The 27082-nt window shown below is 31.4% G+C and overlaps 1 protein-coding gene across 6 annotated transcripts in view; it reads left to right on the top strand.

Annotated features, from left to right (window-relative positions):
• Positions 1 to 27082, top strand: part of ERBB4 (erb-b2 receptor tyrosine kinase 4) — a 1327834-nt gene that overhangs the window by 928374 nt on the left and 372378 nt on the right. For all 6 annotated transcript variants that reach the window (XM_074298794.1, XM_074298799.1, XM_074298793.1 and 3 more), the window contains exons 6-9: positions 16713 to 16831; positions 19654 to 19795; positions 22031 to 22144; positions 23115 to 23241. In XM_074298794.1, the coding sequence (XP_074154895.1) occupies positions 16713 to 16831; positions 19654 to 19795; positions 22031 to 22144; positions 23115 to 23241 (502 nt within the window). The remainder of the gene's footprint in view (positions 1 to 16712; positions 16832 to 19653; positions 19796 to 22030; positions 22145 to 23114; positions 23242 to 27082) is intronic.

A 27082-nucleotide genomic window follows, 5' to 3' on the forward strand; every position in this document is an offset into this window, starting at 1 on the left:
TTGGACAATTACAAAAAGATATAAAAAAAAGTGAGTGAAGAAAATACATCATTGAAAATTAGACTCGAACAAGTAGAAATGAATGAATCAAGGAGAAACCAAGAAGTAGTCAAACAAAACCAGAGAAATGAAACAATTGAATAGAATGTCAAGTACCTTATTAGAAAGACAACAGACATGGAAAACAGATCCAGGAGAGACAATTTGAGAATAATCGGACTCCCTGAAAAATGTGAGGAAAAAAAGAGCTTGGACACTATTTTCCAGGAAATTATCAAAGAGAACTGCCCAGATGTTTTGGAAACAGAGGGTAAAATAGACATTGAGAAGATTGTTGTTGAAGTTGACTTCATGATACTATTTGGAGTTTTCTTTGGCAAAAATAGTAGTGATTTGCCATTTCCTTCTCTAACTCATCTTACAGATGACAAAGTTAAGCAAACAGGATTAAGTGATTTGCCCAGGGTCACATAGCTAATATGTATCTGAGACCACATGAACTCAGGAAGATGAGTCTTCCTGCATCCAAGCCCAGTGCTCTATCCACTGTACCTTCTAGCTATCTATCTATATTTATATCCATGACTATAAATGCCAAAATATCCTTTCATAAACTATAATTAAGAAATAAATCTTCCTTTTTAAGTGAATGTGATTAACATATTCATGGAGAACTCCTTCTTTGCCTGATAAAATCCTTTTCAATATAATTAATTTTCACTTATTCACTGAAGCCAAATTTCTAATATGAACTATGTTTCTCACAAATGGTCTCATTGATCATACTGTCCCTTCCTTGTGTGACATGTGCCTTTTTCTCTAAGAAACACAGCTTAATTCCTTGTTTCTGATTGAAAAATTGAAAAAAAAATGATATTAGCAGATAGAGAAGGATAAATGGAAATAACTATAGTTGATTTTATTTTATCAATAAAAATATTTTGTGGCAGTTTCTACATGGGGCAAGTAAAATGAAATAATTACAGAAAAAAAACTTTGTAGTAGACATTATTTCTACATAAGGATTACAAATTCTTATGAAAATTTCAGTATACTCTGGCATTTTTCACAATAATTTATCATTTTTTATTTAGAAAGAATATTTTCTAGAATTTTCATAAATTATATCCTTTGGCTTGGTGAAACAAAGACCCTCTATGGTTTTATTGTGGATTAAATTTTAAAATCATCATTTCTAATATTAATTTTCTAACTACTTAAAATGTGGGACATAGTGTTTTTTTCTAAAGTTATTTTTGCAGCTGCTTTTTAAAGTAGGATTTTTAATTCAAAAGATGTTTTATTCAGAAAATAAAATATCAAACATTTCCACAAAATGTAGAAAGGCTCATGGAGATCTGTAAAAGTTCCAGTGCCAAATTACAAAAAACAGTAAACTATTTATGCAAACATGCATTTGTACATGTATCATTTGTCTGAAGCATAATAGTATTTACAGTCTTTTTGCAACAAATGTTGTTTAAAAGAAGGTGCCGATGCAGTAAATATCCAATTAGAGCAGTGAAAAGAAAGTGAGAGCTAATGGGCAAGAGAGAAAGAGCTGAACCAGCAGCCAAGATCAATCAGAGTAACAGAGAGCCTTTGCGAAAAGCCAACATCTTTAATTAACATCCTTGTATTTCACTAATAACTTTGCATGTTCATAAGCCTTCCTTATTGATTTCAGTTATTTCCCATTTTTTTCTTTGTGGATTTATGGTTTCTTGACATATTGTAAAATTAAGGGAAACATTACAATACACTCATTAATTGAATGTTTTTATGAAAATAAAACTAAGCATGAGTTCAAGAAACTCAGAAAAAAACCCCAAAACAAAAGAAAAACTGACCTATTCTGAAGAATGCAAAAATTTCCCAAGGTACTGGTGATTTTGATACAAATTGGTTAGTTCATTCATTGTACTTTAATTACTCTACCTAATGATTGATAAAACCTGGAAGATTTTATTTCCTATTTTTAGTGAAAGAGTCTTTGCTCTTCTCTCAAAAAGTACTATGCTTTTCCCACTAAGGAAGGAATTACTATTCTGTGCAGAACACATCTACTGCCTAATCCTGTTCTTTGGTACAATTCAAGTCAATGTGACAAGTATATATTAATTGCCTATTTTGTGATATGTATCAACTTTGAGACATGTTCTTTTTTTTTTTTTTCTCATAAATTTCAGTAGTCTAGAGAAACAGATAATAGGTCAAAAGAAGTGAATAATGTGCCAAAATGTGTCAAAGAGAGGGAAAGATCTGTGACTCAGTTAAGGAGGAATCATTCTAGATTGGAATAATGTTACAAAGTTTCATATAATAGATATAATATGATCAATGACATCATAGAGTTAAGTGAAACAGAATATTATAATTAGAGAAAGCAAGGCAGTTGAGAGGACAATGAGAAGATTCCATTTATCTGAGAATGTAATTTTTAGTTTGAAGTACATTTTCTTTTACTTTTCTATATAATGGTGATAGATTACATTGGATTATTCACTCTCTATTCCAGAAGGATAATTGATTATATTTAGAGTGACTTTTTTTTAAACTATGCACCTATAAATATATAGATCACCTACATGTAACTGATTCAATGAGATATCCCAAAATGTTGGAGATTTGGATTAATGATTTAATTAATAAAGGGAGTCACTGAATCAGGAAACTCTGTGTTCCAATGCAGACATATATTTTCTCTGTAATTTGTAATTTTAAAGGATTGTCCTGAGCACTGAGATTAAATAACTTACTTCTAGGGATGTCAACTGATGTCAACTCCCTATTAATTCAGGTTTCCTTAGTCTTAACATAAAATAATATGCAAAAAGGATATGGCAATATGTAGCTTCAGTAGACTCTTCTAATCTTGTTTCCATATAGAAATGAATCTGGTCAGTAGGACAGTATACAGTGATTTGTGTGGTCTGTACACACCCATTAAATTTGGAAGAATTAAGATCCAATGTGGTAAGCTCATCTATGCTGAAGTAGACCAGAAAGTCATGTTAATACTACCCAAAGCTACCATGAAGCTTGAGCCTTTTCTACTCTTGTGCCAAGTAAGTCCTGGCTTTTGTAGGTTTCTAGAGCCTAACCCATTTTCAGGAAGATGGTATAACTCTAGGTGGCTGACTATAATTCTTTCACACTTGGTCCAGGTGTTCTTGTTTCCAAGGCCATCTCTCTAATACAGTATTCTATACCATATCTCATATTCATTATAAAAAGTGCATCAACCATCTCATAAGATCTGTAGCCATCTATAAATGAGCTACTCTGTAAGTAACTGATATTCTTGTAAGTATTTGTGGAATATTATCCGTTTACCTTCTGAATCTGGTATTAAATATTTTTGATTATACGATTCTGTTACTGAGATAGTCACTGTCTCTGGTGATTTGAAACAGGAACTGTTCTTGCCTTAAAAAAAACAAAAAAACAAAAAACAAAAAAACAAATCAAAAAGCAGTTACCTCTCCTTTGGACATGAAAGGAAATTTAAAGAAGCTGTATTCACTTTTTGAGGCTTGTGTTTGGGCTTGATTGGACTTTGTTACTACATAATAGAAATCAATGGAGAAAGAAATTGAGATGGATTGATAAGAAGTAGCCAGGAAAACTTCAACCTTTCTACTTAGCTGCTCCTACAACAACAACAAAAATAGAGGTCTTCTTAATTTTTAAATTAATTCCCTGAATATCATGTACCCTGATATTCAAATGCTAAAAGTAAATTCAAATGTAATGATGTAAACATTTTAGAATTTCTAAACTTTTATGTTTCATTTCATGGAAAGGAAAACCATGCAAATTGTATGCAAGAGTGCAGGGCTCTATTGCTTATCTCCACTTCTAATGGCAGACATAACTTTTCTTAACTCTTTCTGTTAAGCTTAATACATCCTTCTGATAAAGTGCCAAATGATATAAACTTTTAGATTGTTTTATTATATGTGTATCTGTTTATGTGTCTTTCAACATACCATTGGAGGAAAGGGGAATAGAAAAAGAGGAGAAAAACATTGCAAAGGTAGCATAATTCAATTATAGATTTTCTATTCTATTGCTCCAGAAGACTTTTATTGTTTAGAATCATATCCTCTTCAGGGTTTACATATTCCCAACATTGTTCTGAGACTTCTCAGTTCATAGTTCTGTTCAGAGTCTGCCAAACAGTCCATAATCTGCCCCTTAGGATTATATGCATGAACAATTATTGGAATATGGCAATTTATTGTATGTCTCAAGAACTTTGGTGATGTTTGTAGCTTATGAATTAGAATTTCCCTGGTGGCCAGAAGTTTCATTTAAAATCATTTCTGAGGTTCTTCATCAAGTCTTCATGCATGACTTTGTAAAATTGATTGCATAAGTTAATGGTACAAAGTAACTGGTGATAAGGAACAGATCAAACAAGATACCTTCCATTCTGATATAACTCAGTATCCCAAAGCTTAAGACTAGTGAACTCAGTGAACATATCTGGGGCAAAGGGTCAATGATAATTAGTCATTACCAAAATCTAGACCTAATAAAGTTATCAGACATTATATATCAATGTTATTTTATGAGTGATATGAAGAAGACTGGCAATCATTCATTTTATTTATTCTATATCTGACCCATATATCTTTTTTTGCTTGCTTATTTGCAAGCCTTCATTTTAAATTTCTTTATTTTACTAATTTTTAAAATAAATAACTTTTCATAGCTTTTTATTGACAAAACATATGCATGGGTAATTGACCTTTGCAAAAACTTTTGTTCTAATTTTTCCCTTCCTTTCCTTCATTCCCTCCCCTAGATTGACCCATATATCTTAAATAAGACTGAAATAAGACATTTTGCTATATTACTAAACCTGGGAATTATTGGCGAGTAGTTGTTTTTGGCATAAACTTTGACAAATATTGTTGCATCATGGGAAGGTAGTATCATGAAATTATTATAACTCTTACATTTTTCACATTTTATTTTTAAAAATGGAAATCATGATGATACCATTAAAATTTTCTGACATTGAAACTGCAATATGGTTTGGGAAGGAAACCAGCTAATATAATAGGACCAAGGTAGTGAAGGAAAACTTCTAATTCTTATTAGAAGAACTAATCATTCTCAGAATGTCACCAAATCCATTCCACTATGATCCAATTTAATCTAATCTGCATTTAAGTGTTTATTATGTGCTAATTTCTGTACTTGATATTACTAGTACAAAGACAAAATGAAAAATAATCCCTCAAATTTCCATTCTATCATATATGTGGATGAGGAGAGCAAAGATACAACACACAGAATGGTAAATACTTAACTTGAAAATTTGAGAATTAAGAGCATTACCAAGCAGAGGGATCTGGAAAGGTTTCTTTAAAATTCTGATAGATACAAGTAAGATGAAGGCAGCCTTTGAAAAAAGCAAAAGATCTATAGATAAAATGCTGAGTTTGAGGAAGATCAAATAAGAGAATATCAGAAGATTTTTGTATATTCTTGATGACTTCTTCAAGAGTTCATAATTTTACATTTTAGGAAGCATTATATAATACATAGACTTTCATTGGTAATGATAAAAAGAGTACATATAAATTTCTATGCAATGTCCACAATATTTCCAGGATTCTAAAGGAGTTTTGTGAGATAATGTTTTACATAGTAAGGATACCAATGCTCATTTCTTTGCTATTTCATATCTAATTCTTTGTCTTTCCAGAGGATAGGAAAACTCATTGAAAAGTCATTATTACTTGCTCATATCCCCAATGCCTTTTGCCCTGAGAAAGTGCTGATACCTCTTACTCTGTAGTCATATAGAGGGCAACAGAGGGTAGTTGTACTTATGGGAGCATTTGGAAAGCTCTCCTACTTTTCTACTGTTTTGGCAGGTTCATCAGAAAGAGTTTGTCATACATATATTTTATTATTCAACAGGATGATCAACAATGCATTAAGGGTGATAGTGGAGATTACTGTATCCATTGTTCATTGATGCTGTGGAGTCCATTCATTCTTTTTGGTAATGGATTGAAGAAGCCTTTTGTCTTGGTAACTCATCTCAACTTGTTCTACAAGTCATAATATGCTTTTTTTTGAATCTCATGTTGACAATGTTTTACTTAGTTCACTAAAAGTAGGTCCTAGTCAATGAGCTGATTATTTTTTTCAGTCACAACCTCAATGCTGACAATTAAATTATGGCTTTTAGAGTTGTAAGGGACCTATAAGAACCATCTTTAAGGAGGTAAATGTCTGAATTATACAAATTATATAATCATTTTCTTTCTGAAAATACACTGGGATTTCTTACAATCTTACCTGATAACTTCTCTGAATCTCAGTTTCCACATTTACCAAATAGAATGAGAAATTGTAAAAGACATCATGGCATACTAGGTAAAGAGCCAGTCTTTAAATGCTTTCTCTGACACAAACTACTTGCTTGTGAAACTCTGGGCTGGTCACTTAAATTCTTGGTATTCTAGGCCAGCTAAACATGGAGTCCATTAAATCATACATAATGATCCCAATTGTATATTTCCTCACTTTATAAAAGATTTCCCAACTTGGATTTGTGTGAAAGGCTCATGGGCAGTATCTATGACACCTCAGTTCTAGATAATTTTTTCACTTATAGAGAAAGTGCTGACTTGGATTGGCAAAGGGAAGTTTCTTACCTCAGAGTATTATATTTCAATGAAATTTTAGGTCCTATCTCCATTCTAGACTCTAGCCAAATAATACTTGTAGTCCATGCTTCACAGAGTCATTGAGAGCACTAGATTGAAAAAAAAAAAAAATGAAAAGCACTTTGTACTATCGAATGTAAGCTATCAGGAGGATAGTCCTGTCTAAATGTTCCTTGTGTTAAAGAGGCAATCAAATAATATGGGAAATAATATAATGCTAAGGTAGAGAAAAATCAGACAGGACCACCCCCTAAAATCTCGGAGATATACAAGGAACTCTGTGGACGATGATATATAACAGTTGCATCCTTTTTTGTCAGAAATTCAATAATATGAAGAATATGGATGCGTTACTGGCTGTCAGATAAACTATGCTTGCCACTAAACACTAAATAAAATAAAGTCCAGGGTGATAGAAAACATTAACTGTGGAGGTGATATAATGGAAAGAACCCTGAACTAGGATCCCCTGGCTCTAAGTCTCTTACCCTAGCTGGATATTTGACCTTGGATGCTCACTTGTTTCCTGCTTTTATAAAATAAGGAGTTTGAATGAAGTAGCCTTGAAGTTGCCTTCCAATTTTGAAATGTTTGATTATATGAATCCAGTAGGTTGAGGCAGAATAAGAATAGGTTAATGTTGGGGGTTGTAGGAGATCTAAATCAGTAAGGACCAGGAGGATGCTCTCTCATGTTAGACATGTTTTGCCCTTTAGTGAGGTCTCAATTTTGGAAAAGAACAATTGATACAGGCTCCTATGAAGATCTTTGGGGACTAGATCTCTTGGAACCTCAGTTGGACCAACAGGCAGTGTGTACTTTCTTGGGAAGCAGTTATATTTTGTGAGAGGATATAGACTTTTCTTTGACTCTTCCCACCCTAGTATCCCCTCCTTAGTTGTCTTTAAAAAAAGATTAAGCAGATAAAGCCTCAGGGCAAGTCTGCTTAAAGTCTTTCTTTGTACAATTGAAATAAAGTGTAGGAATAAATTGGGGCAAAGAACAGGAAAGGACAGGGCGAAGGTTGGAGTCATTCCTGTTTTTCAGACCAAGGGAAGGTATTCATTTCTTTTGACTTCCTACTACCACAGTGTCACAAAGGTTATTTTGTAATGGAGGTGAATTTGTAAAGAATAAACCAGCAGTAAGCTCTGTTGGCTGCTATCAAATTGAATGAACTGAGAAACAGTTTATGTCTATTATCCAATTATCCATTTGGCTAAGTTGAGAAAGGCCAATCATCAGAAGCTTGGCCACAAATTAATGCGTATATATATGTATGTGTATATATATACACACACACACACATAAATTTTCAGGGATGTATCTATGTGGCTTTCATATATACTATATTATGCTTATGTGTGTAGGTATGTGTGTGTGTGTGTTTAACCATGTCAATTAGCTTAGGCCATCTATAAGGATGGGGAGTAGCCATGACAATGAAATCAAAGACCTTTTAAAGGAGTCAGTAAAATAGGTGTTCATTAAAAATTTAAAAAAAAAGGAAAAAAAGAAATGAATGAGTGAACAAATAACTTCATTTAGCTGACTTCATATGAAAGTATCATGTGTCTAGGGACTTTTCTAATTAAGGTAACTGGATATTTTAATTTCTTTAGGATGAACTTAATATATGTAAAGAATAGATGCAGAAGTCAAATAGATAAGGCTACCCTAATATTGTAAAGATTATCTCATATATTTTCTTTCTCTAGTTGAACTGTCTTCCCTGTAGGGCAGCCTGTATGTATTATTTTTTTGAACCTTTAAACATCACCCTTGGAGAGTTCTTGGATATTTATAATGAAACCCGACTTCTGCTTTCAAAGATTCTGACTCAATTATGATGAACACTTAAACTTCTGAGTATTTACCTTTTCCAGTTAACCAATCACTATTAATGGTATGTTAACAAATGCAAAGACCAGTTAGAATCTCACCAAATGTTTCTAATGCATCCCTATGCAGTAATTAAGAAAAGATAGTAAATACTAAAAAATGTTAATGAAATAATATTCAAGTCAGGATAGAAACTAATAAAACCAAAGTAATTATATGTTAATGTTACTGTGGAGGCCATGCAAATCAACTTGGTGTGTTTAGTTGATTTTGTTTTTTATTTCTATCTTAATGACATATGGTATGGTTAGGGATGCTTAATTTATACAAAGTACATGAAGCTCATCAATCTAGTCAGAGGGATTAAATATGGTTACTTTGTGTAAATCTTCATTTTATCCTGTAATAGTATAATTGTGAGTTATAAAGGACTGAATATTAACTTTTTTCCTACATAAAGTGTAAAGTACATAAACATGAGAAATTTATCTCAGATACAATACTTGAATACTTAAAGAAATGAAACTTGTTTGGTTGCCTCCCCTTACATTTTTGCTTTCATTCTTTAATCCCTGAAGTATTTATGTTATATCAGGAAAGATATTTTCCCAACCAATAAAAAGTACAAACTTTTCCATTACTGGGTTTTCCAGGGTTGCTGTAGACAGAAAGGTTTCAGTATCCTTTGCATGAGTTGACCCGTCTTTGGGAGGAAGCCCATTACTTAAAACATGCTCTTAGATTTTCATATTAAGTAACTTCTGCCAGAATTTGATTTGTGAAGAAGAGGATTTGATGGAAATTTCAAGTCATTCTTCCCTCTTTTTATATCATTATCCATAAATATATATCCTGATCCCGCAAACCAATATTTTCAAAATGTTTCCTACTCATTAAAGTTTCAATTGGAAATTGGAATTAGTTATATGATAAGATTGAGGCTGAATAGTATGTTGCTTTGTGTCCCCTGTTCCCATAGGACAGTTTTTTTTCCCCCATTTCCTCCATCACAGAAAATGCTTAAGATGTCATGATCTTACTAGAGAGCTATGAAACACTGTGTACTCTACAATATAATACTGATCTGTTTGCTATTCCTCACATATGGTGGTACAGCTCTGGACTCATTGTCATTCTCATGCTTCTTGTCTTAAATGCCACCTCCCCTTCATCTCTCCCTCCTGACTTCCCTGGCTTCTTTCAAGGTAGCGTAAATTCTATCTTCCATAGGAAATTTTCCTCCTATCTCACCTCACTCCCAATGCCTTCCTTCTGCTACTAACTCTCATCCATTGTGTATATCTTGTATGTATTTCAAATATATATATATATATATATATAGGTAGCTATAGATATGTATGTGTGTATATGTGTGGCCTTAAGTATAAGGGCTTAGAGATTTTTGCCTTTTTTGTATCCCCATAATTTAGCACAGTGCCTGGCATAAAATAATTGCTTAATAAATGCTTGTTGATCCATCAATTGACTGGCCTTAGCCCATGAGCAATAACAGCAATTTAAAACATTCATAATACCTACCAGATTCTTCAGCAAATTCGCTCCAATTCTCCTTCCCTCAAAAGGTACTGAGTTTAACTAACAAATACTCCCTATATACATTGCCTCTGCTACCCAAATAATTCAGAGAAAAGGCAAAGTACTATTAAGAAGGGTTGATAAAATCTTAATCTCCAGCTTCAAAGCAGGACTTTTCCTTCTCTAAATTGCTTAAAATTAAAGTAATAGTTCTTTTGGAAGCCAATGCCTAATCAAATACATACATACACACATATGTATACATATATACACAGAGAGAGATAGTTCCTCTGTGAGAATAATGAGTCCTATAAAGCTGTCATGTTATTTGAATTTTTGCTTCTTTGGGGTTATATTTAACATAATTATAACCACATATTTCAAATTCAAATATATGTGACTACTTTATAAGATTCATTATTTGCATTAATTGGGAATAATTATTTACATTAATCTAGGCCTAGTAATGGGTCGCTTTATATATCTACCTATTTATCTCCTCTAAAGCAAAAGTTGTACTGCTTTAGTTATTATCTTATATGTTTTCATTTTTATGTAGATACCTGCTTCTTTCAAATTTATCAAAACATTATAGTAATTTATTTTAGTGTCAATAGTAAGTTTTTTTTTGGAATGTAGCTATGCTAACTTTTTAAGCTATTGTTTTTAAAATTGTTTTGTTTTATTTCCAGTACTGAATGCCTCCATCTCCATCACACACTAAGAAAACAAATATGTATTTATATCTATCTTTACACATATATGTAATGTTTTTTCAAAAAAATATCTGGAATCATCAAAGCATTGATTATATATAAGTGTGTGAACATATGCCCATATACAAAGTGTTCAAATAAATTCCATATATTGGCTATGCCATATAGATATGCTTTAATTACCATCTGAGTCTGCCATCCCTCTATCTGGTAGTAGATAGTATGTTTAATTATGAATTCCTAGTCAACATAATTAGTTGCATTGTAGTGATAAGACTTCCTAATTTTTTCAAAATTTGCATTGTTATTGTATATTTATCCTTCCAATTTTGTTCATTTTGTTTTACATCATATCATACAAGTTTTCTCAGGATTTCTAAAATCTTATCATCACAAAATAGTATAGCATTAATAATGAAAAAGTAATATTGCTTCTAACATGAAAGCAAAACGGAAAAAAATAACCATTGATTGATACATGCCCATTCATTTATCTTGTGCAAGGAAATATTTGGGTATTTGTCTCTTTTTTTATTAAGAAGTAAAATCTTTAAAGGAAAACAAACATAATTCATTTAATGTAGGTTTTCAAATTTTATATGAAACAATAAATTCATTTGTCTTAACTTTCTGCAGCTGCTTTGGAAAAAGTATGTGTGTGTATTACTGATTTTTTTACTGCTTATTTTGAATCATCATAGCTAGAAACGCTAGTTGACTTTCTATCTTACTAGACTATTTTTACTTATTAGCACAGAAATTATTATTAGAGGAGGAATGATAATCTTTGTATCTTACTATCTTAGAAAATATTTTTTATGTGTGTCAAATATAACCTTATCATTTCATATGAAAATATGGACAATATTTTAAAAAGAAGCTACAGGTCAAGTTCTAATTTTTTTTCATGTAATTATATACACACCTACATATACATTACCTTTATATACATATATGCACATATGTACACATAAACACATTTCTCTGGAGCTATCTATATTCACATATATACACACATGTTTAGGTATATATTTTTCTATAGAACTTTATATGTCCCCACCTCATTGTCAAGTTCAGCAATATTTATTGTTTGTTAAATGTATATTGTCTTGAATTGTCTTCTTAATAATTTGGATATTTTTGCAAATTAAATTCAGAATAAGAATATGAACCCTAATATTCTATTCATTTAAAGTATTAATTGGCACACATTGTTTGCAAGCAAGAAAACTATGATGTTTATAAATGAAGATATCAATAGTGATTATACAAGTTCAGGGTCAGTATAAAAGTCAGGTCAGTACCTAGATATGTTTACAAACACACAAAATTAATAGCATAATTGAGTTCAGCAATCTTTATTTAGTTTCATGAATTTGTATTATCTTGAATTGTCTGCTTTGGCAAAAAAAAAATAGTTGTGTGTATTACAGAATTTCTACTGCTTATTTTGAAACGTGACAACTGGAAGTTCTAGTTATCTTCTTAACAATTAAGCTGTTTTTTTTTTTTTGTTGTTGTTGTTTGTTTTGTTTTGTTTTGTTTTGTCTTGTTTTTTTACAAATTAAGCTCAGAACATGAATTTTAACCCTAGAATAGAATTGTATACTATTAAAAAGTTATTTTCATTCTTTGTAAGTGCCAAAAGTATGATTTTTTTCTAGAAAATATGGATAATATTTTAAAATAAAATTCAGGTGTAATTTTTAAATTTCTTATAATATACATATACAAAAAACCCTAATTTTATTTGTGATATTTATTATGCATGATCAATTTATATGCAACTGTATTTAAATAATGGGGAAAATGATACATTTTTCTAGTGCTCACAAATTTTAAATCATCTTAAAGTTAACTTAGAAACAAAAATATATACATATTTCTAAAAGATAGTATTTCCAACTAGATTAAGGATTTCAGCTGACATCACATGAACATTTTTTGTGGTTAATGCCTACTTAACTCATAGTGAAATTTCCATTCTCTACTCAGATTAGGAGGATGTATCTTCATTAACAGTCTAAATCTAATGGTTTGTTTATTTAACTCCTGGCTGTTGCCTTAATTGGAAGCTATTGCCAAGTCAAAGGACTGTTTTTGAATGTTTTGAAATGGCATTTTGCCACTTTACTACTTTCACTTACTTCATTCACTATATGCTTCCTATGTGTAATCTCTGTTAAAGAGTCAGCAATCATATCATTAAGTTGAGAAAAAGGAAAATCAGCATAAGCAAATTGTTGATTTTCAACTAATTTGATAAAATACAGTGTATATATAAAACAAAGTTATATAAAACTTATTAAAAATCCATTACATGAATTATAATGACATTCAATTAGTTAAGAACTCCAAAACTTATTTTCAGAAATCCAGGTTGGTCCATATACCTTCTGAATTTTTTTGATTTAAAGATTTCATATATATATATGAATATAATATATATTAATATAATATTAATTATATATAATTATTATAATATTAATATATATATAATTAATATAATATTAAAATTAATATAATAATATATATATATATAAAGAGAGAGAGAAAGAGAGAGATAATTACTTATTTCTTATTATAACATAATTTGAATTTATTATCAGGATAGAATTAGATCATTTTTAATAAATATTTTATAAATAGAACAGAAGCCACCAAAAACTTAAATAACATGGAAAAATTATTTGTCAGTATCAAGCCTCTAGCTTTCTGTCTACCACTCTTTCATTCTGCAATAATTTTCTTTCTACATATTCAAAACTAGATAGAAACTCAAATCAAAACCTACTGTGTTCTGATGTCTCAAATTATGGTTTGTTTTGAGTTTATCTTATTTTGTTTTTGATTTCCCCATATGTTCCAGATCTAAATCTCTGATCACATAAATATAACTATGAGTGAAAATATCATATGCAATAGAACAATGTATCTATTTCATTTAAGTATTATAGAGTATATTCTGAAACTTTTATAAATAGCAGTTTGAAGGTAAACAGAAAAGTCTTCAAATGTAAATCACAAATAAAACATGAAAATTGAAAGGAAATATTTATTGTTGCTTTGCCTTTTTAAATTGTTGAATACATTTTTATTTCTACAATCTGTGTTTTTTTTCCCCTCAATATTCTGTCATCGCTTCCTTTCTTTAATTGCTTATATCATTTTCTGTATAGCATTCAGTATATGATATTGATTTGATTTTGGAAAAATATTGCTAATTTATGATGTGAAATTTGTGAATTTTAATAATCTTTTCTGAGGAAAACTGTTCATTTTTATGAACCCAATAGATTTCATATTATATAAACACGATACAGGGTACTACTCTTCTAAGTAAAATGTTGTTTCTCATTTTCCTTTGTGTCTATAAAGAGATAATGACTGTCGTATATATTTCACATAATTTTGATGATCAAACATGTTATGAAGAGCTGAACACATAATCCAATTTAATTCAATTTAAAAACATTTATTAAGGACTTGAGGTGTGTAAAACTATGTTACAGGTATATAAAACAGTTATGATTGTTACACAGGCTTCTTGAGCTTCTGCGCTTGATAGCAATCAAACTCCCAAGACATTAGTTTACAGACCTAGAAAAATAACCACAAAGTTTATATGGAAGAACAAAAGATCAAGAATTTCAAGGGAATGAATGAAAAAAGTGCCAATGAAGGTGCCCTAGTTGTGCTTAGACCTAAAACTACATTATGAAGCAGCTGTCATCAAAACCATTTGATAATGGCTAAAAAATAGAGTAGTTGATCAGTGGAATAGATTTGGATCATAGAACAAAATAGTCAATAACAATAGCAATCTAGTGTTTCACGAACCCAAAGACCCCAGCTTTGGGGATAAGAAGAACTCACTATTTGACAAAAACTGCTGGGAAAATTAGAAAATAGGCATTGACCCATACCTAACACCACATACCAAGATAAGATCAAAATGGGTTCATGATTTAGACATAAAGAGTGATATTATAAGCAAATTAGAAGAACATAGGATAGTTTACCTCTCATATGTGTGGAAAAGGAAGGAAATTGTGTCCAAAGAAAAACTGGAACTCATAATTGAACACCAAATAGATAATTTTGATTATATTAAATTAAAAATGTTTTATAGAAGCAAAACTAATGAAGACAAGATCACAAGAGAAGCAATAAATTGGGAAAACATTTTTACATTTAAGGGTTCTGATAAAGGCCTCATTTCTAAAATATATAAAGAATTGTCTCAAATAAGAATTCATGCCATTCTCCAGTTGATAAATGGTCAAAGGATATGAACAGACAATTTTCAGATGAAGAAATTGAAACCATTTCTAATCATGAAAAAGTGCTTTAAATCACTATTGATCAGAGAAATGAAAATTAAGCCAATTCTTAGATATCACTACACACCTGCCAGATTGGCTAAGATGACAGGAAACAATAATGATGAATGTTGAGGGGATGTGGGAAAACTGGGATATTGATACATTGTTGGTGGAATTGTAAATACATCCAGCCATTCTGTAGAGTGATTTGGAACCATGCTCAAAAAGTTATCAAACTGCATACCCTTTGATCCAGCAGTGTTACTATTGGGCTTATATCCCAAAGAGATCTTAAAAAAGGGAAAGGGACCTGTATGTGCCAAAATATTTGTGTCATCCCTCTTTGTAGTGGCCAGAAACTGGAAACTGAGTGGATGCCCATCAATTGGAGAATGGCTAAATAAATTGTGGTATATGAATGTGATGGAATACTATTGTTCTGTAAGAAATGATCAGGAGGATGATTTCAGAGAGGCCTGGAGAGACTTACATGAACTGATGCTAAGTAAAGTGAGTAGAATGAGGAGAACATTGTATGCAGCAACATCAATATTATATGATGATCAATTCTGATGAATGTGGCTCTTTGCAAACAATGAAATGATTCAGGCCAGTTCCAATGATGTTGTGATGAAAAGAGCCAACTGCATCCAGAGAGAGGACCGTGGAAACTGAATATAGATTACAACATAACATTCTCACTCTGTTGTTGTTCATTTGCATTTTGTTTTCTTACTCATTTTCTTTCATTTTTTGATCTGATTGTTCTTGTGCAGCAAGATAATTTATACATATTGGATTTAACATATATTTTAGCATGTATGACATATATTCGATTGCTTTTCATCGAGGGGAGAAGGTGGGGGGAAGGAGGGTAAAATCTGAAACACAAGGCTATGCAAGAGTCATTTCATGGGAATTGATCTTAAGTCCTTTACAGATCATCAAAACTTGTGTATTTTATTTTATGTTTTCTTGCTTGTTGTCATATAGCTAGCATATAATGGAGGGAGGGCTTAAATACAGGTTATCTGGTTTCCAGGGTTAGTGCTAAATCCATGATGTCTGACTGACATGTCTGACAGGGATTATTTTGGGTTTTGGTTTTATATTCTTAGACTATGACAGTGCTTGACATATAGCAGACATATTTTAATTTAATTTAATTTAATTTAAAATAATTAATTTAATCAAATATTTTAATTATTTGACATATTTAACTGCCTCTCTTATTCTCAAAGTGCTCTCTTATTCTTATATTTCTCAAAACTCTTAAGTGAATAAGCTTATCAATTTTAATAGTTTAGGTTTTTGCACTTATCAACTCTTTGTGAATTAAAATTGAGTCTGACCCTGGAAATCACATTTCACTAATACCTATAAAGATTTGTATGAGGTTCTAAAAAGATAATTATGATATTGGATAGATAATTTAAGATAGAATATAGTTGTTTCTAGATTCCCTGTTTTAGCAATCAAAACATCTCAGATCTCAGTTATTGTTATAATTTGTCAGACCTTCTCTTCTATCTCTCATTTTCTGAAGTGTTTATGTTCTTGCCTGCCTTTGAATTCCATGATGTCTTTGTGTTTTGCAGTGACCAAGACAGTATGTGCAGAACAGTGTGATGGCAGGTGCTATGGCCCGTATGTAAGTGACTGCTGCCACCGAGAATGTGCTGGAGGCTGCTCAGGACCTAAAGACACAGACTGCTTTGTATGCTACCTTTTCCTTTCCTTACCCTCTCCTTCCTATTTGCTACATTCACACTTTAGGTCAAACATCCAAAAGTCAAAAGAAAACCCAATTTGACCAAGTTCAGAAAAAATTTATCCATGCTAATATTGGAAAGAAAAATACAATTCTTTTAATGTGGAGTTATCAGGTAATGCCATTTATTTTGGATTATTAGATGTAATTCATTTAACTGGGCTTTGTGTATCATAGAATAAACTGTTTAAAAGATGGTTCTGCAAAGGACAGGTTTGAATGACATTCTAATTGGTCATTTGGAAGAAGGAAGGGCTATTAATATCCTTTTCTTTAGAGTATTTTCACTATTAGTGAATTCTGTCCTAAATTTTTAAATCAATGCCTTAATTCAAAGTTTTACCATCTTCAAGTTTGAATCCCCATGTTTTCCATGTAGCTGCATTATTAAACTATTTTTCCAGAATATATTTCAAAATATTAACAGATATTTTTATGAACTTATCTATTTTCCTTGCCAGTTTGTATGGCTTACACGCTTAAATTACCTATTAAAACATTTATGGCTTTTACAAATACAGATTTAAAACTATTTATATGTTAATCTGTATGATTTTTATCTTAAATGAAGACACTTTTACTAGTCTAAAATTAACTTTTATAGCTTGTTGGGACTCTTTTAAATTATACTTTAATATTTTCAATATTGTTCTTCATGTTCCCACTGATCTTGAGAACGTTTTGTAAGCTGTAGTTAAACACAGCTCTCCATATTTTCCTACTTTTTCCAATTAGTTTTAAATTAAAATCATATACAGACTCTAAATTTTCTTAATTTCATGTTTTTTCTTTTAAAAACATAGTTAGAAAAGAACATCATTTTAAAACCATTTAATAAAAAAGTTCAATTTCTTAAAGACCATATTCTAAAATTAAGGCTGTTTCAGACAGCAGGCAGATTTATAATCCACAGTAAGTCTATAATGATGAAAAAAGAAACACTGGGGAATTGAATGAGGAGGGAGGGAGCCAAAATGTAGATAAACTTAGGAAGGTGTTTTTATGGATTTCCATTAGTCTAGTAGTTTGTTCTACTAGAATTGAAACTATGGCAAGCATTACCTATGACAACTCCATCACAAAATTTGCAGTTATGATTCTTTGATCATGATATCCTTCGGACTTTATAATAATTATAGCAACATCCATATTGGAAGCTCCTTTAATACTTTTGTGTTGATTTATTGAGCACAATTGATTCATCGTTTAGCTGAATTGTAGCTTGATCTTTATATCACTCATTTTTCTGTTGTGTTTTTGGTGATCTAGGGTTCTACTTTGGCCTATGGCACAGGAAATTTAAAAATGTAATACCAAAACTTTAGTGAGTGGACAATATGTAGAAAGTTTAATTATTTTTTTTCCCTCTAGGGTACTTTGCTTTGTTCCCAGGCAAACAGTATAATATTACATACTATATGCCAGTGTAGCAATTATAAGGCCACACAGACATTTGTAGTTATAATTTAAAACTTACTGAGTTTTCTAGATTGGTTTTTAATAGATTCTTCCTGGAGAGTGTCATCTTAGGGAGAAATATACCATCAATATGTCTCATTCTGATTATATATCTAGTAGATGATCATGAGGAAAGTGTCATGTTTGTAATAAAGCACTTGCTTAAATACAATGGATATAGCAAATGTGGTGAAGCAACACAGCAAATTAATGCTTATTAATAAGCACACCGACAATTTACAATCTAATGAAAAGTTTTGCTTGGCTCACATTTGCTTCGCAAAGCCTAAAATATCTCATTATGAAAACTTTTCATAATGTGAGAATTCATTTAACCATCCTTTTTTTCACAGCACAACATTGATGCATATATTCACTTCTAAAAGAAAATTGCACAATCCTCTGGTGATTAAAAATTGTTTTGGCATATCCAGAAAAATATGTTTAGTAATTTCAAACTGAGAGTGAAAGTTTAAATCTGGGCCATATGATAATTTGAAAAAGAGAACTTTTCCTTTTTTTTTTTTTTTTTTTTTTTTTTTTTTAGTGGTAGGGGGATTTACATAAAATATAGAGAAGTGTGTGGTATGATTTAATCACTAGTTTTCCAGAGTTACTTCTTTTCATAGTTATTGTAGTTAAAACCTAAAATAGTCACCTGTCAAGGTGCTTTCCTTAATCAGTAGTAGAAGGTGGCCAATCTTAAATGAAAACAAAAAGTTCAGCTATTCCCCTCTTCATCCTGAAAGATGGCAAATAACATTTAGTTAACTTGACACTAAGAATAATGTCCACTTTCCCTGCTTCAAAGGAAATCCTGCTACTTTGATGGCATAATTAGGAGCTTGCTTGTCAGCTGGCATTTGGCCTAATACCAGTAGAGACCATAAAGCCAGGAAAGATCAGAAGGTCAGAACATCAAAGCACAGATCATTTGTGCATTAGCAGTGTGGGTGGTTTAAATAGTTCTTTTGTTGCTAGCTAATTTTAAGCACACTATCAAGCTTGAAATGAGTCAACAGATTAAAAACAAATATAAAACAAAACTTCATTCTAGCATTTCTGTATTTAGAATATTTGTTTACAGACATGAGGGAAATAATCACTTAAAAACATTTTGAATTCAAAAGATCAATTATTGTTTATTTTTAGGTTTTCATTGGGGAAAAAAGTTTGGGAAATAGGTATACAGGAGAAAAGGGCATCCCAAACAAGAATAAATCTGGGGCCCACAGGGTTCCATTGGCATTGTTATGAAAATGTCTCTCAAAAGCCAAGCTCTGCTCTAAACTATTTAAATTCTTTTCCAGGCCTGCATGAATTTCAATGACAGTGGAGCATGTGTCACTCAATGCCCCCAAACATTTGTCTACAATCCAACCACCTTTCAACTAGAACACAATTTCAATGCAAAGTATACATATGGAGCTTTCTGTGTCAAGAAATGTCCACGTAAGTAAATGAAATTCCAGAGATCTCCTGGTAGAATTACTAGACATGATGTGAGAGCAGACCCTATGTGTGTATGCATGTATGCATGTATGTAGGGTTTTGGATGAACTGCATACCATTCCCAAGATAGATCTGCATTTAAGCAAGAAGAATTAACAAAAAAATAGAAAAGTCATGAAATCCTTTATGAAGTTGTTCATTTTCTTAAAGAATCCAAAATCTAATTGGTCAGTCCTTATGAGAATATGATATCATAAAATTCCTTAGTCTTTGATAGAATTTGCTTCCTTTCTTTTGATGATAATGGCAATACTAGTGAATATTAGTGGAAAGAATACTGTGAATACTAGGGGACAAAATGTTTTACATGTTGCGGAAGGAGCTCTTGGGAAATTTTGAATAGTATTATGTATCTCTTAAAAATGGTGAATCCAATTTTATATTTATTCACTATTTATAATTATTCACTAATATGTCAGTGTTTATATTTTTCCATGTTTCTACACATTCCTCATATTGTTTGGTTTTTAGGGTGCAATACTATTTTATTATATGATTGACTTAGTGTATTGTCATTCAATTAAGATATTTTTTCTTTTCCTTTCTCTCTCTCACTCTCTTTTACTTTCACTCTCTCTCCACTCTTTCCATGTCTCTGTCTCTCTACATAAAAAGTTATTTTATAAAAAGTTACTTAGCAGAGACAGAAATAGAGAGAAAGAGAATTAGTGAAGAAGAATATATCATTGAAAAGGGAAAAAAGGAAGCAGAAAAAGGCCATATTTCTTTCTGATTCAGATGCAATAAAGGGTACAAGAAGGAGAGAAGTGAAGTTGAGAAAGAATATGAAAGGGATTTTATCATCTTCCTTTCTCATGAACCTCAGGCTGAGCTTAAAAGCATATTGCTACAGCATAACATAACAAAACTCAGAAATCTTAATACCATTCAACAATCACTTATTAAGCACCTACTATGTGGTGTTAAGAAGGCAGTAATAGAAACAACATGTTCCTATTTTCAAGGAACTTCTTTTCAAGGAACTTTCCTACATTCTAAATTATTCCTTCTTCTACAAACTGGCTATCATAGAATCAAGCTGCCTTTCCAAAGGATCTGCCTAACAGACTATTTCTGAACATAATAAAGTCTAATTTATGGATGCCCCAAATTCTAGTTTATTTTTGTTGTATAATGTCACAAGGTATCCTTATTAAATTAGGTTAGTTATAGCAATTGATAGAATATTTTACAGTTGGTCTATATCTACATTCAGAATCCACTAAGTCCCTATTCATCTAGCATAAGCTCCCATAAGGTAGAATAACCAGGAGAAACTTGGCTTTAAATAATATCTACATTATTTAATAAGATATTTTATTAACGTATTTTCTCAAGTCACTGTCTTTTGAAATTTCATGTAAGTATATTCATATAAATAGGCAGAGAAAACCCCTATGACTAAAATTTTCTATCATAGTGTTCCCTTCAATATAGCACAAACTTTAAAACTTCTTTAGTTTTAGTATAATATATTTTTGTTGATCTAAAGCATTTTAATTTAGGCTCCATTTGTGTTTTAAAATAACTCTAAGCACATCTAGATTTCAAACTTACATCACTACATGAAATGAAGTAGAACTACTGGGAAAAAACAAACTAAATGTCATGTAGTTTATTAAGCCTGTAAAAGAAATTTACACTGTCCTGAGGGCTCTGGGGCTATGTGATATCAGAAAAAAAAATTAAATAAGAACAAACAAACAATTAGCATTCTTACCTCTTATTCTTAGACAAAGATACAAAGACAGTACAAATATCTCTCTGAAAGTTTCATCATCATCATATCTTTAATGAATTAAGGTTTGCAAAGCATTTTATGAATTTTATTTTATTCAAACAATAACTATGGCAAGTAATTGCTACCACAATCCCTATTTTTAGATGGGAAGATTGAGGCTGGAGGATCTCATGCCACTTGCTAAGATTACTCATATAGTACATATCTGAGTCTAAATTTGAATTTAGATTTTTTTTGACTCCAGGTATAGTGTTTGATCCTTGATTGTGCCTTTAGTTAACCATTAAGTGTGTAGTTGGAAAAGTACAAACTTAGTATAAGGGGAAGCCAGGGGCATCTTTAATTTATATGGTCACTTCCAAATACCAGAAAAACTCCCCTTCCCAAACTTCTAACCAAACACTATTACTGAACATTTTATTTCTTCCTTGCAGATAACTTTGTGGTGGATTCCAGTTCTTGTGTGCGGGCTTGTCCTAGTTCCAAAATGGAGGTTGAAGAAAATGGGATCAAAATGTGTAAACCTTGTACTGACATTTGTCCCAAAGGTATGTTACACCTGTGATTCATCTAGAAAGAGCCTGGGGATAAGATTAAGGGTCCTTGTAAATGGGAAATTGATTTCAGAAAATCAAAAAGGAAAATAATATTTTATGCTTTCAGAATATTGTCAAAAGTCTAATCATATACAGTATTCCTGGATACTGTAATTAAAAGAAACAAGAGATGATAGATAGTTCCTTGTCCTCAAAGAGTTCACAGTCTAATATAGCAAAGTGGGCCACATACTTGGAAAATTACATTAAAGTAGCAAATCATCAAAAAATTGTATGTTCTATACTACAGAAACCTCAGGGGTATATACTCAATATGCATATAAATAAACATTACTGCTACATTATCAACAAATATTTCTTAAGCTCTCATTATATGTAAGGCACAAAAAATATTTCAAACTAGGTTTCTGCTTTCCAGGGATATAGATTTTAGGTAGGATATAAGACAAGTGTGAATTTCTAAAGCGGGAAGGGACATATTGCATTGAGTTGCATTAGTACCAAATACGCCATATGATGGAGGATAGTCTTAAACTGAGTAGAATTCTCATAGGGAAAGCAGGATTTATCCGACTTTTGAATCCTGGACAAAGCTTTGTAAGTAGAAACAAATTTTCTATGGATCGACCCAGGTTCAGAGAGTTTCATCCCTGGAAGAGCTACAAGATGACAAATATTCTTGGTAAAGCAGCTCTTGAGAAGGCTCTCTTAAGTCATAAAGTGGATAGTAATTTGTGTTAATGGGAATGCTCACATTGATAAAATTGCAGCTCATTGTAATAAATATAATTCACAGCAAGATGTCAGTTGATTTTAAGGCCAGATATTCAATGGATCCTTCTTTCAACTTAGTATCCAAATGTATATAACTGTCAATACTAATGAAAATAAGAATTGGACTAGCTACTTATTGAAAACTGCAGTTTTATATTTTTCTGTGATTTTTAAAAAATATATACAGCATGTGATGGCATTGGCACAGGAACTCTGATGTCTGCTCAGACTGTGGATTCCAGCAACATTGACAAGTTCATAAACTGTACCAAGATCAATGGGAATTTGATCTTCCTCGTCACTGGTATTCATGGGTCAGTGATAATATTTCATTCTTTTTTGTTTTTGTTTTTGTTTATTTGGGAAGAAAGGGGAAAGAAGTTTTTAAGGAGATATCATGTAGATCACTTGGGTTTAGGAGTTCTTAGCTGCACTGTAAAGAGCTAAACTGATTGATCATCCACATTAAGTCCAGCAGTAATGCTGTGAGTCCATGGAAATGGATTGAGGGGAGGGGAAGGGGATACAGAAGAAAAGGCAAAGCTGCCCAAGTTTAAAATGGAGCAAGTCAAAGTTGCAGTGATATTGAGTAGTGAAATCTTCCTTGTTAGTGGACACTAAGCTTCTAATTTGGAGAAATAGGGAAAATTAAAAAAAAAAGCCAACTTTAATTCTGTGTTTAGAAAATGAGAATTTTATATATAAAATGAGAATATAATATTGGATAATTTTTTCTGTTTTTTTTTCCCCTTAATTTTATACTTTATTACTAACAATACTCATTCCTAACTATGCTATATTAAAACATCTGATTTTTAATTAATAACAAAGAATAGACAAAGCTTTGAAAATATATTTATAATTTGAAGTTTGACGATCACAATTTAAACATAAAAATTTAAGGGGAGAGCAGATTGTGAATCCCTTCTAAACACTGAGCACATTGCTCATGATTTCCTGAAAACATAATTTTCAGAAAATATTGGCATTATTTTAGATTTAAAAAGCACATTGTATTTGAAAACTGTTCAAATTACTAGTTGAATAAAACATAATTATGTAAATCAATAAATCTTTAAATTTCTAAACTCTGCAAGTTACTTTAAGTTGAAATGCCATTATATTATTTTCTGGGAAAAGTGATTTTACTGTTTGTACTTGAAAAATTACTGTATACTTGAGAGTATCCTTCCCCACTCTTCTCTCTCTCTCTCTCTCTCTCTCTCTCTCTCTCTCTCTCTCTCTCTCTCTCTCTCTCTCTCTCTCTCTCTCTCTCTCTCTCCCCCTTCCTCTTTCCCTTCCCCTCCCTCTCCTCTTCTATTTTTCATTTGGGAAGTAGTAACTATTGTACCTGTTCTGTTTAATAACTTTCAGTTTTACAATATATGAGAAACTGTATCTGTGCTCCTTCATTATAGAACCACCTGCTGGTTTTAGCTGGGAAAACAACTGATCTCATCCTTCTAGAACTATAATAAACATGCCAATTTTCACTTTCCATTTTATCTGTTTATGCTTGTTCTTTTTAATCCCAAAATATTAGTGCCATAGGTTAAACAGTTATAGAAATCCGACTCACATCTAACAGTTGAAAGTTTTACTGTGCACATTTATCATATAATAAAATCAGTATGACATATAAGACATATGTTTAAGTAGAATCAACGGAGACATTATAAATAAGGAATTATGTTTCCATGTATAACTACAATTTTATGCATGTGTATATAACTATTTAAAATACTTCTATTGCTTAAAATATTTGTTAGATCTACACATTGCTTTCTGGAGTAAGTGTTAAAGCAGTTCTGATCTTGATCTTGATAATATTTGTTTTCATACATCTAGTAGTATAATATGTAGAACATCATCTCCCTAATTTGTAATTATGCACACAATAAGATTAGGAATTGCACAAAGACTTTCCCCTGCATATTGGATTAAAATAGCAAAAAAGGCATATCCATCTATATCATGGTATGTGTTGACACTTGAAAATAATAAATGAAATTAGCACTCCTAATTCAGGAGTAACCATTAGAAAACAGCTATCTAATTAGTTACATTATGTTTTTTACATGACATTCTGTTGATTAACCAACAGAATTAGCCCACAGCAACTGTATTTTCCTCTTCATTTTGGTACTTTTCCACACTATGAATACTAGATGAAAATTTTGGAAATCAAATATTTCAACAAGAGGATATTCAGGAGATCTGAATTTTGAGAGAGATGGGGATTCCACTGACTATATTCCTTAAGGCCGAGATGGCAGTGGGGGTCTATGAACTAGAATGGGAAATATTACATTACTAACATAGAAATGAAATGTAGCCTTTCTACTGTTTTATACACATACACACATAGACACACACACAGTCAAATGTATAAGCATCTATAATAATCAGTACCCAGTACTCAAGAAAAAAATGATGAGTGCTCTTGTTGATTTGAATATTTTGTCTGGTGTTGCAATTTTCCAACCAATCTATATCCATCCATCCTATATGATTTTTGCCCACACCCACCTCAAAACAATCTCCACAAAGGATTTATCCAATATATGGGAAGCAACTTTATTAAAAGTAGAAATGCCCCTTCTAGGAATACTGTATTATACAGCAGGATTGTAATACAATCACATCAATATATTTTGTGTTTAAGAAAGGTAGTTTTTCCATACTAAAAGAACCTCTATCCTTCTTATTAATTTTGGTAGAGAAAGAAGTCTTTAAAAATGTCCTCAAAATATGTTTCTCAGAATGTCTTGGTCATGTATTAGAAATAAAACCTTAAACTATCTTCTGGTGTTATTTTTTTTTAGAGCATAACTGCTTTCTGGATGTGCACTTAAATTATAATTGTCCTCTTAGGACACTGGATTAAAAACATCCAGTTTTCAGTACCACATATTGAGTAATAAATAGTATTTTCTAGAATTGCAAATAGCAAATTAAAGCCAAGTGACTCTTGTGATGACAGTGTTTCTTAAATAGTGATTTCATGAGCCTTAGTTGTCACTCCAAGTTCTGTCAGTATTTAATTATAGCTATTATGCCTGAAGAATTGAAGGGAAAATTAATAGAAACATGTATCTAAAAAAGTGACATCTAATATTTTCCTGGTATAAAAATAATGACTCTACTTTCTCTAATCTCATCCTCCCATTTTCTTGCTACAATGATAAGCTTGACCTGTATTATCTGAAGTCCTTTCCTGTTATCTTGGGGAAAAAAAAATGATATAGATATGAACCACCTCAGTAGGGCAGATTTCTTTACTTTCCAAAAAAATCTACAATTTAATTATTTGTAAAATGTAAAAAAAAAAAAAAAAAAAAAGGAAAATGCAAATTGAAAATTCATGGCACCTCAATTAAGTACTTTACTCTAATTACCCCCAATAAGCTACTAACCAGTTTTTTAATAAGATCATGTAGCTTGGTTAAAATAGTTGAGAGGCTTCTATGAACTATCACAAGAAAAATTAAGTCATATTAAAATGAAATGGGATGATACATATCTGAAACAAGTTTTCTCAAAAGGACCTTAAATTGCTCTACAAATTATCAAACACTTAAATCTTATTTTTTAATAGGCAAACTGAGTCCCACAGAAGTGAACTGCCTTGCCCAACCTATAGAAAAAATAAGGGCTTATACCTCATCTAACACAAGGACAAGCAGACAATGCTCAGTTGCTTTAACTAATAAAAGTGACAATATTTCTTTCCTCTACTGCCACACTTGATATTGTTTCTGTGCATTGACGTAAACTGGGAAAATGCTAACAAAATATATCATTTGGGACATTGTCAGTAGCAGACAGATGAAACTAGGGAGGCTGACATTCCAATACTATGGTAATAGAGAATGAATAGGAAATAATATTTCACTTTTGTAAGCATTGAGTATGATTAAAATTGAACATAAAATTTTATACATTTAGTATATCTTAATTTATGCTTAAATTTTATTTTGAACCCCATAGCATGTTGTGAGGTCATGTACAAAAGGACAAGCTGACTGTTTTTAGAATGCTTCTCAATTTAAGTCTGAACACACTTTATTGGTAGTGGTGGGGATACATATGGGTTTCATGAGATAGATATGTTTAAAAAGTTTGTGAATAGAAATCTGTTGGAAATCTGTTACT

The sequence above is a fragment of the Sminthopsis crassicaudata genome, chromosome 3 (genome assembly GCF_048593235.1).
Source record: "Sminthopsis crassicaudata isolate SCR6 chromosome 3, ASM4859323v1, whole genome shotgun sequence".
In the NCBI taxonomy this organism is placed as follows: Eukaryota; Metazoa; Chordata; class Mammalia; order Dasyuromorphia; family Dasyuridae; genus Sminthopsis; species Sminthopsis crassicaudata.